At 38.0% G+C, this 18,448-nt stretch overlaps 1 protein-coding gene across 2 annotated transcripts; it reads right to left on the reverse strand.

Annotated features, from left to right (window-relative positions):
* Positions 1 to 864: 864 nt before the first annotated feature.
* Positions 865 to 17,056, reverse strand: lbr (lamin B receptor). Of its 2 annotated transcripts, none has more exons than XM_067482317.1 (14): positions 16,907 to 17,056; positions 13,454 to 13,628; positions 11,540 to 11,749; positions 10,923 to 11,021; positions 7,511 to 7,700; positions 6,339 to 6,535; positions 5,764 to 5,818; positions 5,252 to 5,446; positions 5,026 to 5,129; positions 4,632 to 4,757; positions 4,342 to 4,510; positions 4,113 to 4,193; positions 3,671 to 3,793; positions 865 to 2,676 (listed from the first exon to the last, which is right to left on the reverse strand). In XM_067482317.1, exons 2-14 carry the CDS (start codon positions 13,616 to 13,618, stop codon positions 2,516 to 2,518), a joined length of 1,875 nt encoding a protein of 624 aa, XP_067338418.1. In that variant the 5' UTR covers positions 13,619 to 13,628; positions 16,907 to 17,056; the 3' UTR covers positions 865 to 2,515. The 2 variants fall into 2 exon arrangements, with proteins under 2 accessions (XP_067338418.1, XP_067338419.1); XM_067482318.1 differs by lacking the exon at positions 16,907 to 17,056 and adding an exon at positions 16,739 to 16,832.
* Between the last annotated feature and the right edge of the window lie 1,392 nt (positions 17,057 to 18,448).

Here is an 18,448-nt window from a genome sequence, read left to right on the forward strand (position 1 = left end):
ACGTTGAGATAAAGAAATTCTGAAAAAGCACACATTTATTTCACAGAGGTTGTCCAAAACAAATTAGTTTATCAACATCATAATACACTTACTTAAAGTATAAGGGATCACGTGGCTTACATTAATATAGACAAAAATATGATGCTAGCAACTCATGCTAACTGATTATAAAATAACCACTAAATCCAATGTTAGCGGCTAATCGGTAATGCTACCCTGTAATGACTAATTCTATTATTCATTGATGCTAACCGCTAATGCTTGCAGATAATCACTAATGCTGATCAGTAATCATTGAAACTACTGCAGCATAGAATGCGAAGATTGATAATAGTTACCAATAAAATTACATGCGGACATTCAAGGGTAGCTCAAGATGGTGGTCGTTCATTAGGTTGCTGTCAAACTATTGTGGCTCCTCATGTAAGCCAGAATAGCTAACTAGTTCTGGAAACATGTCATGCAGTTTTTGCAAAACGAGTTTTTTTAAACAAAATAAAAGTTATGAATCACCTTTAAAAATTTCATCCTACTTGCTGTTTTTACCCCTGTCTCTCTAGCTCATCTACAAATCATTACTGGTGCAACAAATTGTTTTCTCAAGTCACACATTTAGTTAAATGCAGATCACATGAGTGCAGTAATTGTAGTATAAATACACCAATCTGCAAGGTCCAGTTATTGGCGGATCAGTATTCTGGCAAAGACTTTCACCATGAAGACAAAACAACACGACAATGATGTATAATACTGTACAGATAACTGTAGCCCAGGTTATTTACCGCTCAGTGTGTAGTCTTTATAACATAATTACTGAATGAAGATCATCATTTCTAGTCTATAAAGTGCACTGACAGAAAAACGTAAGTACTGTAAATCTTTATTTTATGCTGCAACATTAGTACACGAGCATTTCCGACCCACTGTCACTGACAGCCTGATTCACATTCTTTACATCTTGCTGTCATATCAAAATACATTCCAATTATAGATTTTTTCTCAGTTCACCACCATATGAATAAACCAAAGATCAGACTATTCTATATGTTGTAATGCGTTTTTAAGAATTGCCCAGAAACATGTCAGATCTAGCTGTAAACATTACTACAACTGTCAAAATGAATATAACTTAAAATATATAACCCAAATAAAAACATTAAATAGCCTATTAATTGAGAAAGATTACCATTATTACTACTTTTCTTCCTCAGTAACATGATTAAAAATATATATATTTACAGGGTCACAGCATGTCAAAAGAAATGCTACAAGTCTAATCAATGTATTGCTACATGTGTACTTCATTGCAGCTGCACAGGCATAAAAAAAATACTTTTTTGGGGTTTGAAAATGCACAGGTAAAAATGCTAACAGTCCACAGATGTCACAGTCTAAACTTCATTAAAATGGTAATGGTTTCACAAAATGGCATGATAATGTTCAAATAAGTAAAAGTCTAATTCATGGTAGTTGTGGAGAATTAACAACCAGCTCATAAATGCTGATGAGACATACAGATTGTTTAATCAACATCAGACAAATGCAGAAAATGCTTGAGGAAAAAAAATAAAGCATGTGGGAGTTTCATTCAAAAAGCATGACACATCTACTGATTAATGTCTGTTTACAATGGACCATTATTTTTGAACTATGAATTAAGTCTATTTCATTGTCCTCTAGTCGGCAGTGGTGTGTCACTCATGATTCCACAGACTGAGCCCCAGAGGACAGCGGAGGGAAAATTGGTAGTGACTGAATCTGAGGTAGCAAAGCCAAATAATATCCAATTTGGGACTGATCGAACTAAAATTCCTTTATGCATTAGTGCATTTTTGATGAAACCTCTACAAAAATAGACACTCAAGTCAAAACTAGATATCTATATAATAATATACACAACAAAATGTTTAAAAAAATATTTTAAAATGTTTCCAATTTAACTTCGTGACTGAAGTTCTGAGTCCTGAGAAAGAACAAGTCCTAGTTAAACTGTACAGCTTATTAAAAAAGAAAGTAGCATTTTTACTGCTTCCTTCACAATATACACAAGCTGTATAACAATAGTAGACGTACTTACAAAATGGTTCATAATAGCCAAGCTCATATTTTAACATTCTGAAAAGGGATCAAAGAGTAAAACTTACCAAAACATATGCGAGTGGTGTGTGTTACTGTTGAAGTATAAAAACAAATGCTTATATACAAAAATATACATCCTAACAAGACATTCCTAGCACAGGCGCATATTTTTCCCCCTTATTTTGTAATCTACAAATATTTTCCATTTTAAAAAAAAGGCAAATCTTCATACAATCCATAATACCAATGAGTCAAGGTACTCTATTTCCTTCTGTTCAGAATCATGATTTTTTTTAAAAAAAATACTTGAAAACTAAAAATCTAAAAAGACAAATCTGTCAGTCCATTTATGTTTGGGGTTATTTTTGTGAGCCTTCATTGTCATGATACTGAGTTAATAAAGGCCTGAGCTCAGGAGTGGCCAGCGGCTGCTTCTCTAATAGACACGGGGAATGATCCGGTAGCGAACAGTTCGGCAGTACTCGTCCCACGCCGAGCCGTACTTTCTCCTGCACTCGCTCATGTCGCGGGAGTCTCGGTGTACAAGCAGGATGATAAAGTAGATCATATAATACCATGGCAGGAGGTGGCTGAAGCCTGCATGGAAGATAGTAAAGGATAAGGGGAGGATGGCACAGAAAACTACTGACAATTTGCTGGTTATAGTGATGTGTTCTGTTACACTAGTTAATTTGTCTGGTATTATTTTCAGCGCGTTATTTTTTTTGGACATGGAGCTTCACATTCCAGAATGTTGGAATAAAGATGCTAAATGATATATGAGAATATAGTGGCAAAAATGTTAAAAAACAAAAGAACATCTCTTTGCAATGAAATGTATATATGCAGTGGTCTTGAAATGTGGTCAGATCTGCATCTCATTTAAAAATATACAAAAAAAGTAAAAAGATAATACAAAAACTAGAGAAATTCAGTTCACATTTTCTTTCATTCTCAAACCCTGGGACATCCACACATGCAAGCTGGGCATTGTAATTGCAGTTCAGCGCTGCTACATTCAAGGTGCTACAAGTTTGTGGTTCAGTGTTTTGCCCAAGGAGATTTCAACATGTGATCAGGAGGAACTGGGAATAGGACCACTGACTCTAAATTATGTGTTTTATATGGTCAAATCTTGTGTAACTATTACTTGGCTAGTAGGAAAATGATGCTAGGAACTGGAGCTATATCTGTTGCCACATCTAGTTTCTGTACAACATACAAGAATTTTAGTGAGCTTTATGAGTTTGCTGGATGAATACATCTGCTCATATGCATCAAGGAAAAGAATAGAAAATAAATGTCTATTATCAGGGCAGAGTTAAGCTTTGGTGATAGAGGACTAATCTTAAGATCTTTAGCTTTTGTCTCCATCAATCTTGTCAAAAGAAAAGTTCTAAAATTCTAGATTCTAAAAATCTAAAAAAGTTCAGAAAAGTTATTAAATCTAAGGGTGGTGCTCCGTCAAACACACTTTTGTAACTACACAGGGTTTGACATTAATTAGTTAAATGAAGATCCTATTACCGGACTCCAGTCTTTATCCTGCACCTACAACAACATAAACAGTCCCTTGATGTGTTTGACTCACCACAGGGTAGGGACCAGGCCAGAGCCATTATGAGGTCTCCCAAGTAGTTTGGATGGCGGACCACACCCCACCACCCAGAGACCAGAAGACTCTTTCCTGTAGCTGTGCGGATTGTCTTCAGATCTGGAGAGACAAACGGCTGAGGTTACTATAGGTTGAGAGGTTTATTGACTATTTGTCCTTAAAATATGGTAAAAAAGCATTAAACAAAGACATCTGTTATGCTGAAATCATTTCCATGGAGGTAGTTCATTCCCAGATGTGATCATATGTGCCTTTTGTACTCTACTGACTTCAAATAAAGGGAGGACAGTGGGAATCATTTTGAAAATATTGATCAATTAATGACACTTAGAGGCAATTTTTCTTGGAGGGAAAGAAAAAATGTTGAAAAATGTCAGCTTAATAATGTGGTCAGCCCTAAGGCTGCAGAAGAACTTACGAGAGACTTTGGGGTCTAATGGGTTTCTCCTGAAGGCATTCTTCTCAGAGTTGGATTTCCTGAAGATGTAGAAGCCAACAACTAAAAGACAAGGACCACGAGAAAGTGTCAGCATCAAAACAACATGAGCAGAATTGTTCTCAGCAGGCTCCATCTTTTTTAAAAAACAAAGGATGTATGGGACCACTGTCTGTTAGTACGTGCAGTTTGACGTTCTGCTCCTACTCACGTTTGAGGATGATGATGCCTGTCAAAGCTGGGAGGCTCAACGGGTTGGGATGAGTGACCAGGTAATAGGCCTGCATGGTGTATGTAAAAGGGACCCACACCAGATCACCAAAAGCCAACATGAAGCCAAAACCATCATGCATCAAGTCCATGGTGGTCAGGATGGCCTCCTGAGGAGACATGGTGACATCCTCACTCATTATTTGCTCTGCTGTGGTCTAAGCTGTGTACCTGACCATGTATGTCAATATTTTATTTAATTATAGTGGTGTTGAGCTGTGCCGACTGTACCTCGTTCCAGAGGCCATCCACCACATAGAGCAGCTGAAAGATGTTCACAAGGATCATGGAGTTTGATGGAGCATCCAGACCTTGCAGCTTCATCTCAGCTAGGGCCATTGCAAAGTTGATCAAACACTGAACAAAATGAGAACAAAAAAAAAACAAACAAACATGTTTTTTAATGACCCCGAGGGAAACATCCAAATCTGCAGGCCTCCCTGCATGTATTTGTTTTTACAGTGTATGTAAGACTGCTGCGTTTTAATTCAAGGACAAGAAAAAAAAAAAAAAAAGCTGCTCAACAGAGAAACAAACCAAAAACAAATACATGATTACAATTTCTTATCCTAAAAGACCCTAACAAATGCATTTTGAATTCTAAGGTTGGATGTATCCCACTTACCCAGCCAATAAGTCCAGGTCGCATCTCAAAGAAGAATTTGAGATCAAAGTTCTTGATGCGAGGATTGAGCTCATGCCCTTTGAAAAAGTCATAAACAACGTTGCCTGGAGAAATGGAAAAACAATAAATCAGACAACCGTGTAAATGCAAAGCAGACCAAAGTCAAATTAAATGCATTTACAAAAGAGATAACAGAATGTTTACTCATTACTTATGAGTCCCTTACCAGAGTTTCCACCGAGTGCCAGCTCTTCTGAGGCAGTGTAGCGAGAGCGAACATACAGGTAGACACTAAGAAAGATGGAGATGAGGAAGGAGGCTGTAGCAAGCTCCAGGAAGTGGCTGTGGATGTAGGTGAGGTCAACACCCTGGTGCACTGCTGCTGCCACTGCAACAGCGCTCACCACAATGGCAAAGAAACCTGAAAGGACGGGAACACACACACACACACAGACACCAAAGAAAGATGACATGTAAAGGATAAAAAGCATAAAAGAAAAAGTATAAAATCTTATAGTTTCATAAATTACATTAAATTACATGGTCCTCATGTTTATTTGCCAAGGCTGTAGTTATTACTTGCAGTAACAGACTTGCAGCATAGGAGTGAAAACATTTTATCAGTGAATTCTACTTCACTAAAAGTGGCAAATAAGTAACCGTACTATGGCTACAGTGTTACAGACAACTGAATAATGAAATGTCTTTCCAGGGGCAGTTCACTTCACATAGCCTCACCATTGGTTCTGTACTGCAGCCTCTCCCCAGATGTGAGTGGCATACCTTCACTCAACTAGAAGACACAGATAAAGTGTTAATGGATGACTCAAGCTAAATACAACACATGGACTAACTAGCATATGAATGGTATAAGTGCTCCTGCTCTACTTGAGCCATTTAGAAGAAATGTGTTTGTTGTTTGTTAACACGCTTCTCTGTAATATTTTATTTTATTTCAGGCAAAGCATAACACATTTTGTGATTACTTAATAATTTTACAGCTGTAGTCACATCTGATGTATGTTATGTTTAACATTGGAAGAAAGTAATACTTGAGCTAATATACAGAAATGTGAGTAAGCTCAGTTACTGTAAGACATCAAGACGCAGAAAATAGCTGTAGGGGAAATACTTTGTTCCTGTCAAGCATCTCATTAACTGCTACTCCTGACCTTCAATCACATTTGTACCTCCTGCTACAAAGTACACATTTCTACGGTACAAAAAGAATAGCTACCAGCTAATGTGTGTACATTCTGTGAACTACTGTACTAATGCTGTTACATGCTATGTGTGTAGCTCTTCTCACTCACCTTTCCAACAGGTAGAATGTAGAGCAGGGCCTGAAACAAGATCCAGAGGATGACAAAACCGAGTGCCTGGGCATCCCAGAAAGCTTCAAGAGCGGGGAGAGGAGGAGGGAAGTTGGTCAGGCTGGGGTCCTTCTGGCGGACTTGGAGAACCAAGAAAAGAACCCAGGCTGGCAGAAAGAGCAGCCAGAAGTATGCTCCTGGAGGTAGAAATATATACCCCACAGGAAACAATGTGGTCAGTTTGGTCTGGTTCAGTTTACCACAGAAAGTTCAGGCTTTCTGCAGGTTTCAACAAGTCAAATGTAAGACTTTGAGACCTTTCTAGAATTCTTTGAATGGAATTTAGATCAGGTGTAATACATTATAAATATTTCAGATGCAGTTTTGGAGTATTTCTTAAGCACTGCAGCTTTAAGGGTGGGCCAGATCCACTGAATACTGTTTTTAGACAAGATCTCCTTAAACCTGCATTTTAAATACGTACAGCAACTGATGATAGTAGGGTTTGCTTTAAAATGTTCTGGCTGAATTTATTCTATCTTCCACTTTTTGCAGCACTCCAGTGTCTGATGCAAACACCCCCCCCCCAAACATCAGCGAGCCTCCATCATGTTTCACTATAAAAATGGTAAACGTTTTTCCCACCTTGCATACCTGTGCAAATTGTGACTAAATCAATCAACTTTGTTTCAAAAGTCATTTGATTCATTTACCTGATATTTAACCACACCATGCTGCCCTAGGTGTAGAAGCAAGCAATTGTTTCCCACGTACTTTTCTCCCAAACACTCTAGATTCCTGTAGACTACGCTTGACTGGGGAGATGTGAACTTTTATTCCAGTTGACTCTAAGAACTTAGTGAGGTCCTATGCTCTTATAGTTTCCTGTTTCTTAGAGCGATTTGTTGGGTCTTCTCTGACTTCTCTGAAGAGCAATGGTGTGTCCATGTTTCTCCCATTTCTAAATGATATTCTACTCCAGTTTCCTACATCCCAGCTGCCACTGGACGTACAGAAGAGTACACACTTGATGGTTACCAGTCTCTCCAAAATGAGAATACATATTTAAATGTCACAAAATATGACTGACTAAACTAATGAGAGTTTTCAAAGCACTGTGCATGTACACACCTAATTTAATCAGACTACTAGCTGCATTTCCTGTGACATACCAATCTTTCCTCCAAAGTCCAGACGGGTGGAGAGTGTGGTAGCAGGAGCTGCAGGTATCTTGTACTTCTTCTCTACCAGCTGCTCTGGTCTGGTTTCAGCTAGTTTGGCATCTCCATCATCCTTCCTGCGGCGTAGATTGTAACGGCCCTGGTTCTTATCAGACTCTGCCTCTACCTGTGCCTGAGCCTTCTGTAAAAACATATAGGCTTAGTTAGGATTTTGTTTTTTAAAATCATAAAAAACAGCAAACATATACAAATCTAACTTAAAAGTTGCACAAGATAGTGGGTCAGAATTTTGACAATATGACATGTGCCTAAATATATACACTAGTGCATGTGGTACGTGTGGTAGATGAAGGTGTGCATATACGTTTCACGTGACAGATGACATCAGAAGCTTTAAAGTCATTGCTGCCTCACTGGTTGCCTCTAAGTGTTTTGAAGACTTTAATTGGCTGTTTCAATGTGTTTTTGGTTTGACAACTAAGTGAGTGATTTGGTGCCAAATAAGGTTCATAAGATGCATCATTATTACGCAACAATGTTGGGTTGTGAGGAGAGGTAGAACAAGAATTATAGAATTTGGTGATTTTGATGGCGACTAGAAGAGGTAAACGCCATTTCAAAGTTTAAGTTCATTGTGATCTTATTTAACTTTTTTTAAATTCAATTCAACTTTATTTAAGTCACTTTACAGAATGAAGTAAATACTCTAAAGATATTTGGAGAAAACCTAACAAATTCCCTTAAGCAAGCCCTAGGTTTATACCACCACATAAGGTAGAATATTTTCCTTCTTATGCCCTACATGTTTCAATTATTGTATTGGTCCATGTGAGATAATATTTTCAAAAGGCGCTGGTAAGCCAGAAGAGGAGCAGACTGAATCCTGCCAGCGCAGAGGAAATATTATTTCTGAATAAAAACCTGTGTAGAACAAAACCTTTGTGACCTTGCTTCTGTGAATAAGCAAATGGCTGATAAACCATTATCTTTAAAGGGTTTTCTTTGAAAACACTGGACTAAAACAAACAAAAAGCAAGATGTTTGTGCTTTTGTCCAAACACAGTAATAAGTTGCAAAGCTGCAGCAGAATGCATCTCTGTTCCTGTTGATAGACTTTTCATCTGCTAACGTTTGTGTTCAAAATGACCAAACAGACTTTTCTAACCTTTTATTGCTGACATGGGATTGAAACAGTGTGAGTGCAGTAGTGCTCTTGAGAGGTTGCTAATGCTTCAGTTGGCCACCAGATGTCACTGTTAGCACAATTAGAAGGAAAGCCTCAGACCTTCATGAGGCTTCATCTGCCCATCACTGGTAGAAATTGTTATTATTTCATTAATTTATCGAGGGGGATAAAAACTTTTTGATAAAAATGTCAATATTTTACTGTAATAAAATGTTAATATACACTTGCCCACCATTTTCACCTTTGCTGGTAAAGGAACATTTCTACTACCCGAATGTACATTGTTGATTAAATAGATTTCGGATTTAGGAAGCAGACCCCCTCTCTACTTTTAAGTCTAGGCTTAAAACCTTCCTCTGTGATAAAGCTTATAGTTAGTTATAGTTATGCTGCTATATATAGGCTTAGACTGCTCAGGGACCCACCCCCCACTGCACTGTACTCCTTTTCCTCCTGTGTTTTTCCAGTGTGCAGCCACTGGTCCCAAAAACCTGCCCAATGTTCTGGTTGCTCTTTTCTTTTCTCTCTCCACTTTCCACTCACCCCAACTGTCAAAGCAGATGGCCCCCTACCCTGAGCCTGGTTCTGCTGGAGGTTTCTTTCATTAAAGGAAGAACATAAAGTTTCTCCTCTCCACGGTTGCCTGTGGATTGCTGATCGGGGATTTATTGTTTTGTTTTTTTTTAAATATGTCATAGTCTTGACTTTATTATGCAAAGTGCTTTGAAATTACGTTGTTGTGAATTGGGGCTATATAAATACAGTCGAATTGAATTGAAGTCTGCATAAGTATGATTTGTGTATATAGAAAATTGCTATAAGTCAGTGCAAACTATAACTTATATTTTTGATATAAAGCACAAAGAAATAATGCACTTATGATGAGGACAAAGATTCAAAATGTACTTTTATAGTTTGTATTCCCTTTGTTGACAATGCTCCAGTTGTCAGACAATCATAGAGACAAACAACACATATTCCGGGTGCTTGTTTATATTAACTTTACCTGGTGAAGGTCTGTGAACCATAATGTGGTGTGTAGTAAAAACACACACACACACACGTTCTGGGGGAATTTACTGTGATTAGTCCACAATGCCATGGAATGGGAGCAGCACTTAAGCCAACTGGTCTAATGAATCATTTTCTGATTTAGAATGACATAAATTAGAGAATATCTGAGATAAGGCATATTATTAATATAAAAATACTTAAGATGACAAAAAAGTGTAGTTATTTCTATATTTGAGCAGTGATATGCTAACACAAAACTTTTAAACGCATGTTAAGATATAACTGACAATATTTTTTTCCAAATCCAATCTCATTTGAAATCAAATGATTAACAATTATAGTGAACTCCAAAATTTACAGCATTTTGGGATTTGAATTTGTACAACAGTTGTCAGTCGATCCCACCTCTTTACTTTTCTAAAGCCACGGACTTGGTGCCTAGCTAGTTTACAGAAAGCCATCTACTATTAGGTCTCATAAACATACTAACAATGACCTCAGAAGTTAGGTAGCTGAGCTCAAGTCTGCAACTCTGCTCAGGTGCCTGAAAAAAACCCAAGTCAACCATTTTAAGGGTTTGTCTACAAACAGGATCCTGCAAAGCTGTTTAAAGAATCTAAACGCAGGGAGCGATAAGGAGCACCACGTGTTGGTATGCCATGTGACCTTAGGAAGCATGAGCTTGTGAGGGGAGTCTGAAATGGAAACGCCAGTCCCACAATGCATGCATCATGACATTCCATTAGCTCGGAACTACAGATCAGAGCCCATTCATTATTTGAAAGCAAGTGGCGCCTGGAAATGCAGTTGTTATTTCTAAGGGCCCCCCCCCTTTTTTTTTTGAAAATTATTTAAATATAGAAGAAATGCAAACATGTAAAAACAAGAATAAAAAGTGCCCCGAATGTTTTGTAAAGCATCAGTAAAGGAAAGCCATACAACATCTAGCTACAAACTTATTTTGTAGTGGACAATGGCCAGTGTGGGTAAAAGTTCATGTTGGCAATGAATGACAGGTGTCAGAACAGAGTATGGTCAGTGACTGAGAGGGAAAAAACTGTGTATACAATACATAGCTGATGTTATTTCAACTATTAACATTAACTATTAATCCTTGATTCACTAATAAGTAAATTCCCGCTTCTACAAAATATGAAAACTACCGAATTCAACAAAGTTCATAAATTACAAAACAGCACTCACCTCATTGACTTTGCTAGCTGTGTTATTCTCCTCTTTTTGTTTCTCTTCTTTCTCTTCATGCCTATTGTTGCTATTGTTCTCAGCAGGCTTTGTCTTTTGCTGTCCATAAAACAATGGAATAAAAGCAATATGAGGGCCCAAAACAGGGAGGGAAGGGGACAGTGCTATGAAAATAAACTAAGCCGTCAGAAAATTTGAAACCTTTTAAAAAATCTCATTAATTATTTGTACCTAATAAAGACTTAACAATGAACTTAAAACAGTAAACAAACAAACAAATACATAAATAATCCACCAAAAAAGCCACAAGAACAGCTTTGGTTGCCTTTGTGATTATAATCATTAAACAAAAGTGACCGCAGTGACTGCTGCAGTTTATAAATGAACTTGCACACAGATAGAAATGTATGTGTGGTAAATCTGACAAAGCCCTTGGGCAACAATCACAGTGAAATGGTTGAAGTAAAACAATATCTGTGTTGGAGGTAAAAACAATACAACAAGTACTTTCCTCTAAGCCTAAAATAAACATCCTTTCTGATTATGCTTTTATTACAGCTTCTCCAGCATCACTAGACATTAGAGACAGATAGAGAAGAGGCTGCTTTGGCACTTACCTGGGGGCTGAGTGTAACTTCCACTACATCTCTCAGCTTGGTGTCCCTACGAGAGGATGGTGCACTTTCAGTTATTGCCGCAGCAGCAACAGCAGCTGCTGTACGAGAGGATGAGCGCCGTGTGGTCCTGGCTGGGGACCGTGAACGGCTCCGACGGCGACTTGGTGATCGCGAACGAGAGCGGGAGCGGGTCTGGAAACCAGCAACACTCTGGAGGGACAGAAATTGGTACAGAGAAGCTAAATATTACTGATAGCTGATTTTATAACCAGTAAACCATAAAAGTTCTAAAAACACATTGACCTAAACTGTGTAGAGACTAAGAAGCACATATAACACATTTAAGCTTGTTGCTTCTGTTACACTTTATCATATATAGTTTATATTTCTATACAGTTATTTATTTGCATTTGTTTTAAACTAACAGGCCAATTTTATTCCATTATCACAACCACAGTTATGTTTGCACTGATGTTGTTGTTCTTATCCCATCAAAATGTCTCAGTGTACAGATGCGTGTAGTCTCTTGTTCCTACCGTACTACTCTGTGTGCCTTAAATTGCCCCCTGGGGACAAATAAGGTGTTTGGAAGTTGAAGAAGGTGAAGTAGGAGGGACCCTGGGTGGTTGACTATTTGATCTAAGGAGCTAATTCCACCAATGTCGAAATCAAATTTGTTGCAAAATGTGGTTCTAAAACAACGAATCTTGTATTTTAGCCATAGGGGGATGCTGAATATCTGATTTTACATAGAATTGATAGTCTTCTCCAAATTGTGATGTTATACACTTACTGGCCACTTTATTTGGGACACCTGTACAATGTAATGCAACCCAAAACAGCACCTCTGCCATGAATTCTACTTTTGCAATGTTATAATTTCTCCATTTTTTAAGTTGAAACTGTCAGAAAGGTGATAATTTTGCTCTCCGTTTATTATAGAGGTCATACTGGGTAGTGGAGTCATACTCGAGTGCATTATAAGAAGAAGTGGTTCTAAAGTTTTGGCCCCATCATTCATTTTAAATAGGGTGTCTAAAAATTTAGAATCCCCTCCTTATTATGCACTCTACTACAATTTCCATAACCACAGCTGTCTATTAATATTTTTGTTAATAAAAACTTGATAATAATTCATGTGATTTTTCATGTCGTGGTAGAGACAGTGCACGTCTCTCCTCGCGCTAAGCTGAGTTAGTTCACTCTTATCCTGACCCTCTTCCCTTTCAGTGACCACTATACTGCAACGCGAGCTTATTTACACATTTTTATCATTGACTAAAGTAATGTGACTACTGCTTATGGTACACAAATAAGACAAGACGACAAATGGTGTGTCATCCCGTTCGTGTGGTGAGGAAAGATGGAAGCCAATGTCACAAACAGAAAGTATGGATGGATACGAAAACAAACTAAAATAGGATTCGGTTATCTGTTAATTATAGGGAAAACTATCATTTGACTGACAATTCTTAGCTGGGGACCCCTCTATAATACAGAAATGCAGGGTTAAGAAAGGTTAGCTGCTTTGTTCCTGAAGCACAACTCTATTTTGTGTCACAACCATTTAGTAATCAACACTGGCACATGTAAATCAGCAACTACACTAGATATTTCAAAACTACTATTTAACGTTTTTTTGCAGTAGTCCTCATAACTACATCACTGGATATGTTCTGCCACATGGCTTTGACAGTGACAGAAAAATAACAGTTAAATTATTTTTAAAAAGGGGGGAGGGGGGATTTACAAGAAACCTAACAATTAATGAATTTTGAAAAACGCCAGCATCACAGGTAAAACCACACTTACACCTATAGTCTACTGATCATATTAAAAAGAAACGGTCTTGAAAAAATAAATGTTACTGCACAAGTAGTTGTTTAAACTGAAACAGTTAAAAGATTAACCTACCTTGATATCTTGCTCCTTGAGCTCCAGCTCAGTTCCATCTTTGTAAATGACAGTATAGAGCTGACTTTTGGTATCAAATCCAAGAACTGTGACCTCATAGTACAGGCTGCTGCCGGGCCAGCGGCCCATCACTGTATCCCCTCTCTGGTACTTCACAGGAGGCATCCTAATTCACCTGAGAAATCATAAGAGCCGATGAAAATATATTTAGAAGGTAAGAAAGAGAAAGTGAAAGACAGAGGGCAGTAAATGAAAACGGGCAGACACAAAAGGGAGAAAGACAGTTGTGAGAAAAAAAGAACAGGTAGAAAGGGTAAGTCCAAGGAAGTAAAAGACACTTGTAATAAAGTTTCACTCTCTATTTCAGAGAGACCGAAAACAATTACAGAAAAACACTCCTTTGAAGATCCCACCATCTACAGTGTATAATATCATCAAAAGATTCAAAAAGGGTTTATAGTTTACTGTGTTTCATTCATAATGAAACTTTTAACTGGATAACTTTTATCTGAATGGAATTATTTACTACTGTCAAACTGGCCACTGGTGAGCAAACAAAGATCATCTGAAACAATGGCTGAGGTTATTATTGTCCTCTGCTTTCTCTGCCTCAATTCAGTCAAGTGACACAGCATGAGCTCCAACTTGTACTTGAATCATTTGGGCATCTCAAAATCTCAATAGGTTCACTGTCACTGTCTCACATTGCTCTGACATTTGCATATTTCACATACAGCTTTCTGAGTAACCACTTAAATGTGACTGAACAATGTATTGACTCATACTGTATCTGCACAATAACCATACAGTATCATTTCAGAAGAGTCGCATAATATAAAACACAAAGAAGTAAGTTCTCTTCCCCTATGTTTTAATCTATATACATGTTTTGTTAATGTGTCAAAAAAATATGTCTGTGTTTCTTCATCTGATCAAATTTAAAACATTTTTGGTTTTTGACTTTAAAACCACTCACAATTTTAGAGGACAGACAGCCTAATTTAGGAAACACTTTAAAATGCCAAATTCCTACAGTCGTTTGCACAAGGGGGACACAATGAGGGGCAGCAGGCAAGGTCAGCAATATGGAACATTAGTGGCCAGTGAGGCTCAGTGTCTCAAAATCCACCACACTACTACTACTACAGAACTGCTGACAGGTCTGTTCCTGCTAGGTTTACCAAAGGCTGACTGTCTGAAACAGCTTTGACATTCAAGTTACAGACCCCCCCAGTAAACTTTACTACCGTTGTAGCCATTAGATCTTTCAACTCTGACAACCAGTTTGAGAACAGCTATAAAACTTGGCTTTATTCATTACTAGGCAAAAAAACGTGTGAACCACTATGACTTTCTGTTATGATTTTGAAAGCCAAATTTTAATTTTTTTGCTAACTGAAATACATGTCAATGTCAAGTTAAATTGGTGCTCATTCGGTCCAAAAAAAGCACCATTAACTTAAATAAATGAAACAATGTTACACGTTTCAGTTACTCCCACTTTTACATCTTGCTACTGTCAGCACTGAAATACAGAGGAACTAGTGCAATAAGGGGGTATTGCCTCACAAGTAGCACTTGTTTTACGTTAAATGTGACAACATGATTTTGATTACGGAACTGCACTGTACACTCAAATACAAAGTCATCAATCTTTTTGAAGTCGTTTTTTTTAGCAAGGAACAACTCCTCTGGTTTACAGAAAGAAAATCCACTAAGAAATCAACTCACCAGGTTTACCACAAAAAGGCAGAGATAAAAAGAAAAAAATATATATAAGTGCAGTCAACCCCCCAATCTACATGTAACTCATAACCTCTCAAATGCCAAAGATCCAAAACATCCAAGGGAGAACCATCTCAACTTAACACGCCACAAATAAGGCCCTGGTCTGCTTTCCTGGTTTGCCTACAGGGTTCCATATGGGATGTGGACCTCCGGGCTTAAACGTCATTTCCATCAGATCTCAGGCAGAGCTGATGAAAGAATCTGGCTGTAGCATGGGTGGAGATTTAAGCAGAAGCCAGACAGACATACCTCTCAGTGCTGTCACCCGCTGCTAAGCTCTAAATGGTATGCAGCCCCCGTGAAATGGGAAAGGTGTGAATTAAGTTATAGGAGTTAAGCGAGTAATGCCTTCATATCAGCATAACTTCCATGATCGATAAAAAAACATAGCTCACAGACAATTATAATTTACTGCAAAGTCGCACTTTCAACTCTTGGCACATTATCTAACCTATAACAGTTCTCGTTCGCGAGGTACATTATTGAAGCGACTTAGTAATTTCCCCAAGTCTGTCATGCACAACCGAGATCCTACTGTGCAAGAAAACGCAGCTGCACAAGGATAAATGCTTTTCCTTGGGGCCAGTGTTGATCGTCACAGGCAAATAACCTTAACTTTAAAATTCGGTTGAACATCGGAGGAGCGCTGGTATTTTAAAGCGGGTTAAGAACCGATTTCTTCGGTGGGTGTTGTTACCCCATCGGCCACAAGGGGGAGTAAAAAAAGAAAAAGAAAAAAAAAGCCGAGTCCACGCTAATACAAACTTCTAAGAGACAAAGGCGAAAAAATATGTGCTGCATGAAATAATTGTTTAAAACTGTAATTTCCGGCTTTACAAAAAAAACTCTGCATCATACAGATTGGACACCCGTGTATGGGATTCACAAAGACAACTCTGACGTTAACCCCTGCACGAAAAGCCGCATCCCTCCGGCTACACGTTAACCCTTCACTCCACAGAGTTGTCTTTTAACGTTACCGCTTTACAGATCAATACCAGCACGATTCGACTTCGTGCACAAAGGCTTATTTCCTAATATTAAACAATAAGTCAACCGCAATAAACAGGAGTGACTACTTTAATGAAAAAAGGGCCCATCAATTGTGATATTAGCGCTGGCTGCAGCTAACAACAAGCGACGGAGAGCAAAGGAGGGAAAACGTCATGCATTCAAATAACGTTAGTGTAGATGAAGAAAGCAAACGCATCCGCCCAAGAATTAATCCACGAACCCATAGAAATAAGTTTGACAAAAGTGGACAAAATGATAAAGTGACAAAACACTACAAGCGAAATGTTTTACATTTCATGGTGCGAAATCTAAACACAGGTCGACTGGGCTAATGATGGTGTTACAAGATTGTCTCTTATTAAAACCGGCTCCGTCTAATTTCAGAAGATGGTAACAATCCACGTCATAAAAGCGGATATTAACGAATGGCGCGCACTTAACGGCACGATTAGTGTATCTGTGCTACGAATACTAAATAATTACCTCGTTTAGTAATTATAGTGGAACCAGGGTGAACCAAATTAAGATTCCAAGAAGTAGTCGGAGCCCCCAGCCCGAGTAAGCTTCAGCTAAGCCCACATTTGCAAACAAAGACTAACGTAAAGCGATTTGGAATTTTACGTTATATATGCGCTGTAAAGTTGTACTTACCCAGGTATTACGCGAATAACTTCAGTGAGTAAAACTGGTATAATACTCCCACAGAAGACGAGGAATTAATATTTTTATTTTAATATGATTAAAAAAAAACGGACTTCACTAACGTTTGACGTAGAGCTTGTGCTCCCTCCCTCTCTGGGCAAAACCCACCAGTAACCAGGAAGGCGCGAAGCCTGCTGATTGGCTAGCCCGGCGTCAATTTCAAATTGCTCTGCAATCTAATTGGCTATGACAGATTTTAACTGAGTTTGGATTGGTTTTGAAGGAGTCACGACTACTTTGTTTACTGGTGTCAAATTACCGTCAGACAAAATGAAGGAACTTGCAAAAACTGATAAATACTAATATAACATTTTATATTTAGCTGATATTTTAAATGATTATACATTATTTAAAATTATTGCATATACTATTATGTAGGGAAGCAGTATCAGTAATAGTAGCAGTAACAGCTTTGGGCCATTTAATTGTATTATTTGTTGTAAAATTGGCAAAAAATTGTGCATTTTGTTTATGTACATATATACACATATGTATATATATAATATATATACACACATATATAAACACATACACATATATACATATATAAACATACACACACATTTTATATATACAAACCCAATTCAAAAAAAGTTGGCACACTGTACAAATTCTGAATAACAAAAGGAATAAAATAATTGACAAATCTCATAAACTTATATTTTATTCAGAATACAACATAGATGACATATCAAATGTTTAAACTGAGAATATTTATCATTTTAAGGGAAAAATAAGTTGATTTTAAATTTCATGGCTTCAACATATCTCAAAAAAGTTGGGACAAGTTTACCATTTTATAACAGTCTGCAAACGTCTGGGGACTGAGGAGACAAGTTGCTCAAGTTTAGGAATAGGAATGTTGTCCCATTCTCGTCTAATACAGGCTTCTAATTACTCAACTGTCTTAGGTCTCCTTTGTCTCATCTTCCTCTTTATGATGCGCCAAATGTTTTCTATCGGTGAAAGATCTGGACTGCAGGCTGGACATTTCAATACCCGGCTCCTTCTTCTACGCAGCCATGATGTTGTAATTGATGCAGTATGTCGTCTGGCATTGTCATGTTGGAAAATGAAAGGTCTTCGATGAAAGAGACGACGTCTGGATGGGAGCAAATGTTGTTCTAGAACTTGGATGTACCTTTCAGCATTGATGGAGTCTTTCCAGATGTGTAAGCTGCCACTGCCACACGCACTCATGCAACCTCATACCATCAGAGATGCAGGCTTCTGAACTGAGCGCTGATAACAACTTGGGTTGTCCTTGTCCTCTTTAGTCCGGATGACGTGGCGTCCCAGTTTTCCAAAAATAACTTCAAATTTTGATTCGTCTGACCACAGAAAAGTTTTCCACTTTGCCACAGTCCATTTTAAATGAGCCTTGGCCCAGAGAAAACGCCTGTGTTCCTGGATCATGTTTAAATATGGCTTCTTTTTTGACCTATAGAGTTTTAGCCGGCAACGGCAAATGGCAAGGGATTGTGTTCACCG

Source organism: Channa argus, chromosome 17 (assembly GCF_033026475.1).
Source record: "Channa argus isolate prfri chromosome 17, Channa argus male v1.0, whole genome shotgun sequence".
Taxonomy (NCBI): domain Eukaryota; kingdom Metazoa; phylum Chordata; class Actinopteri; order Anabantiformes; family Channidae; genus Channa; species Channa argus.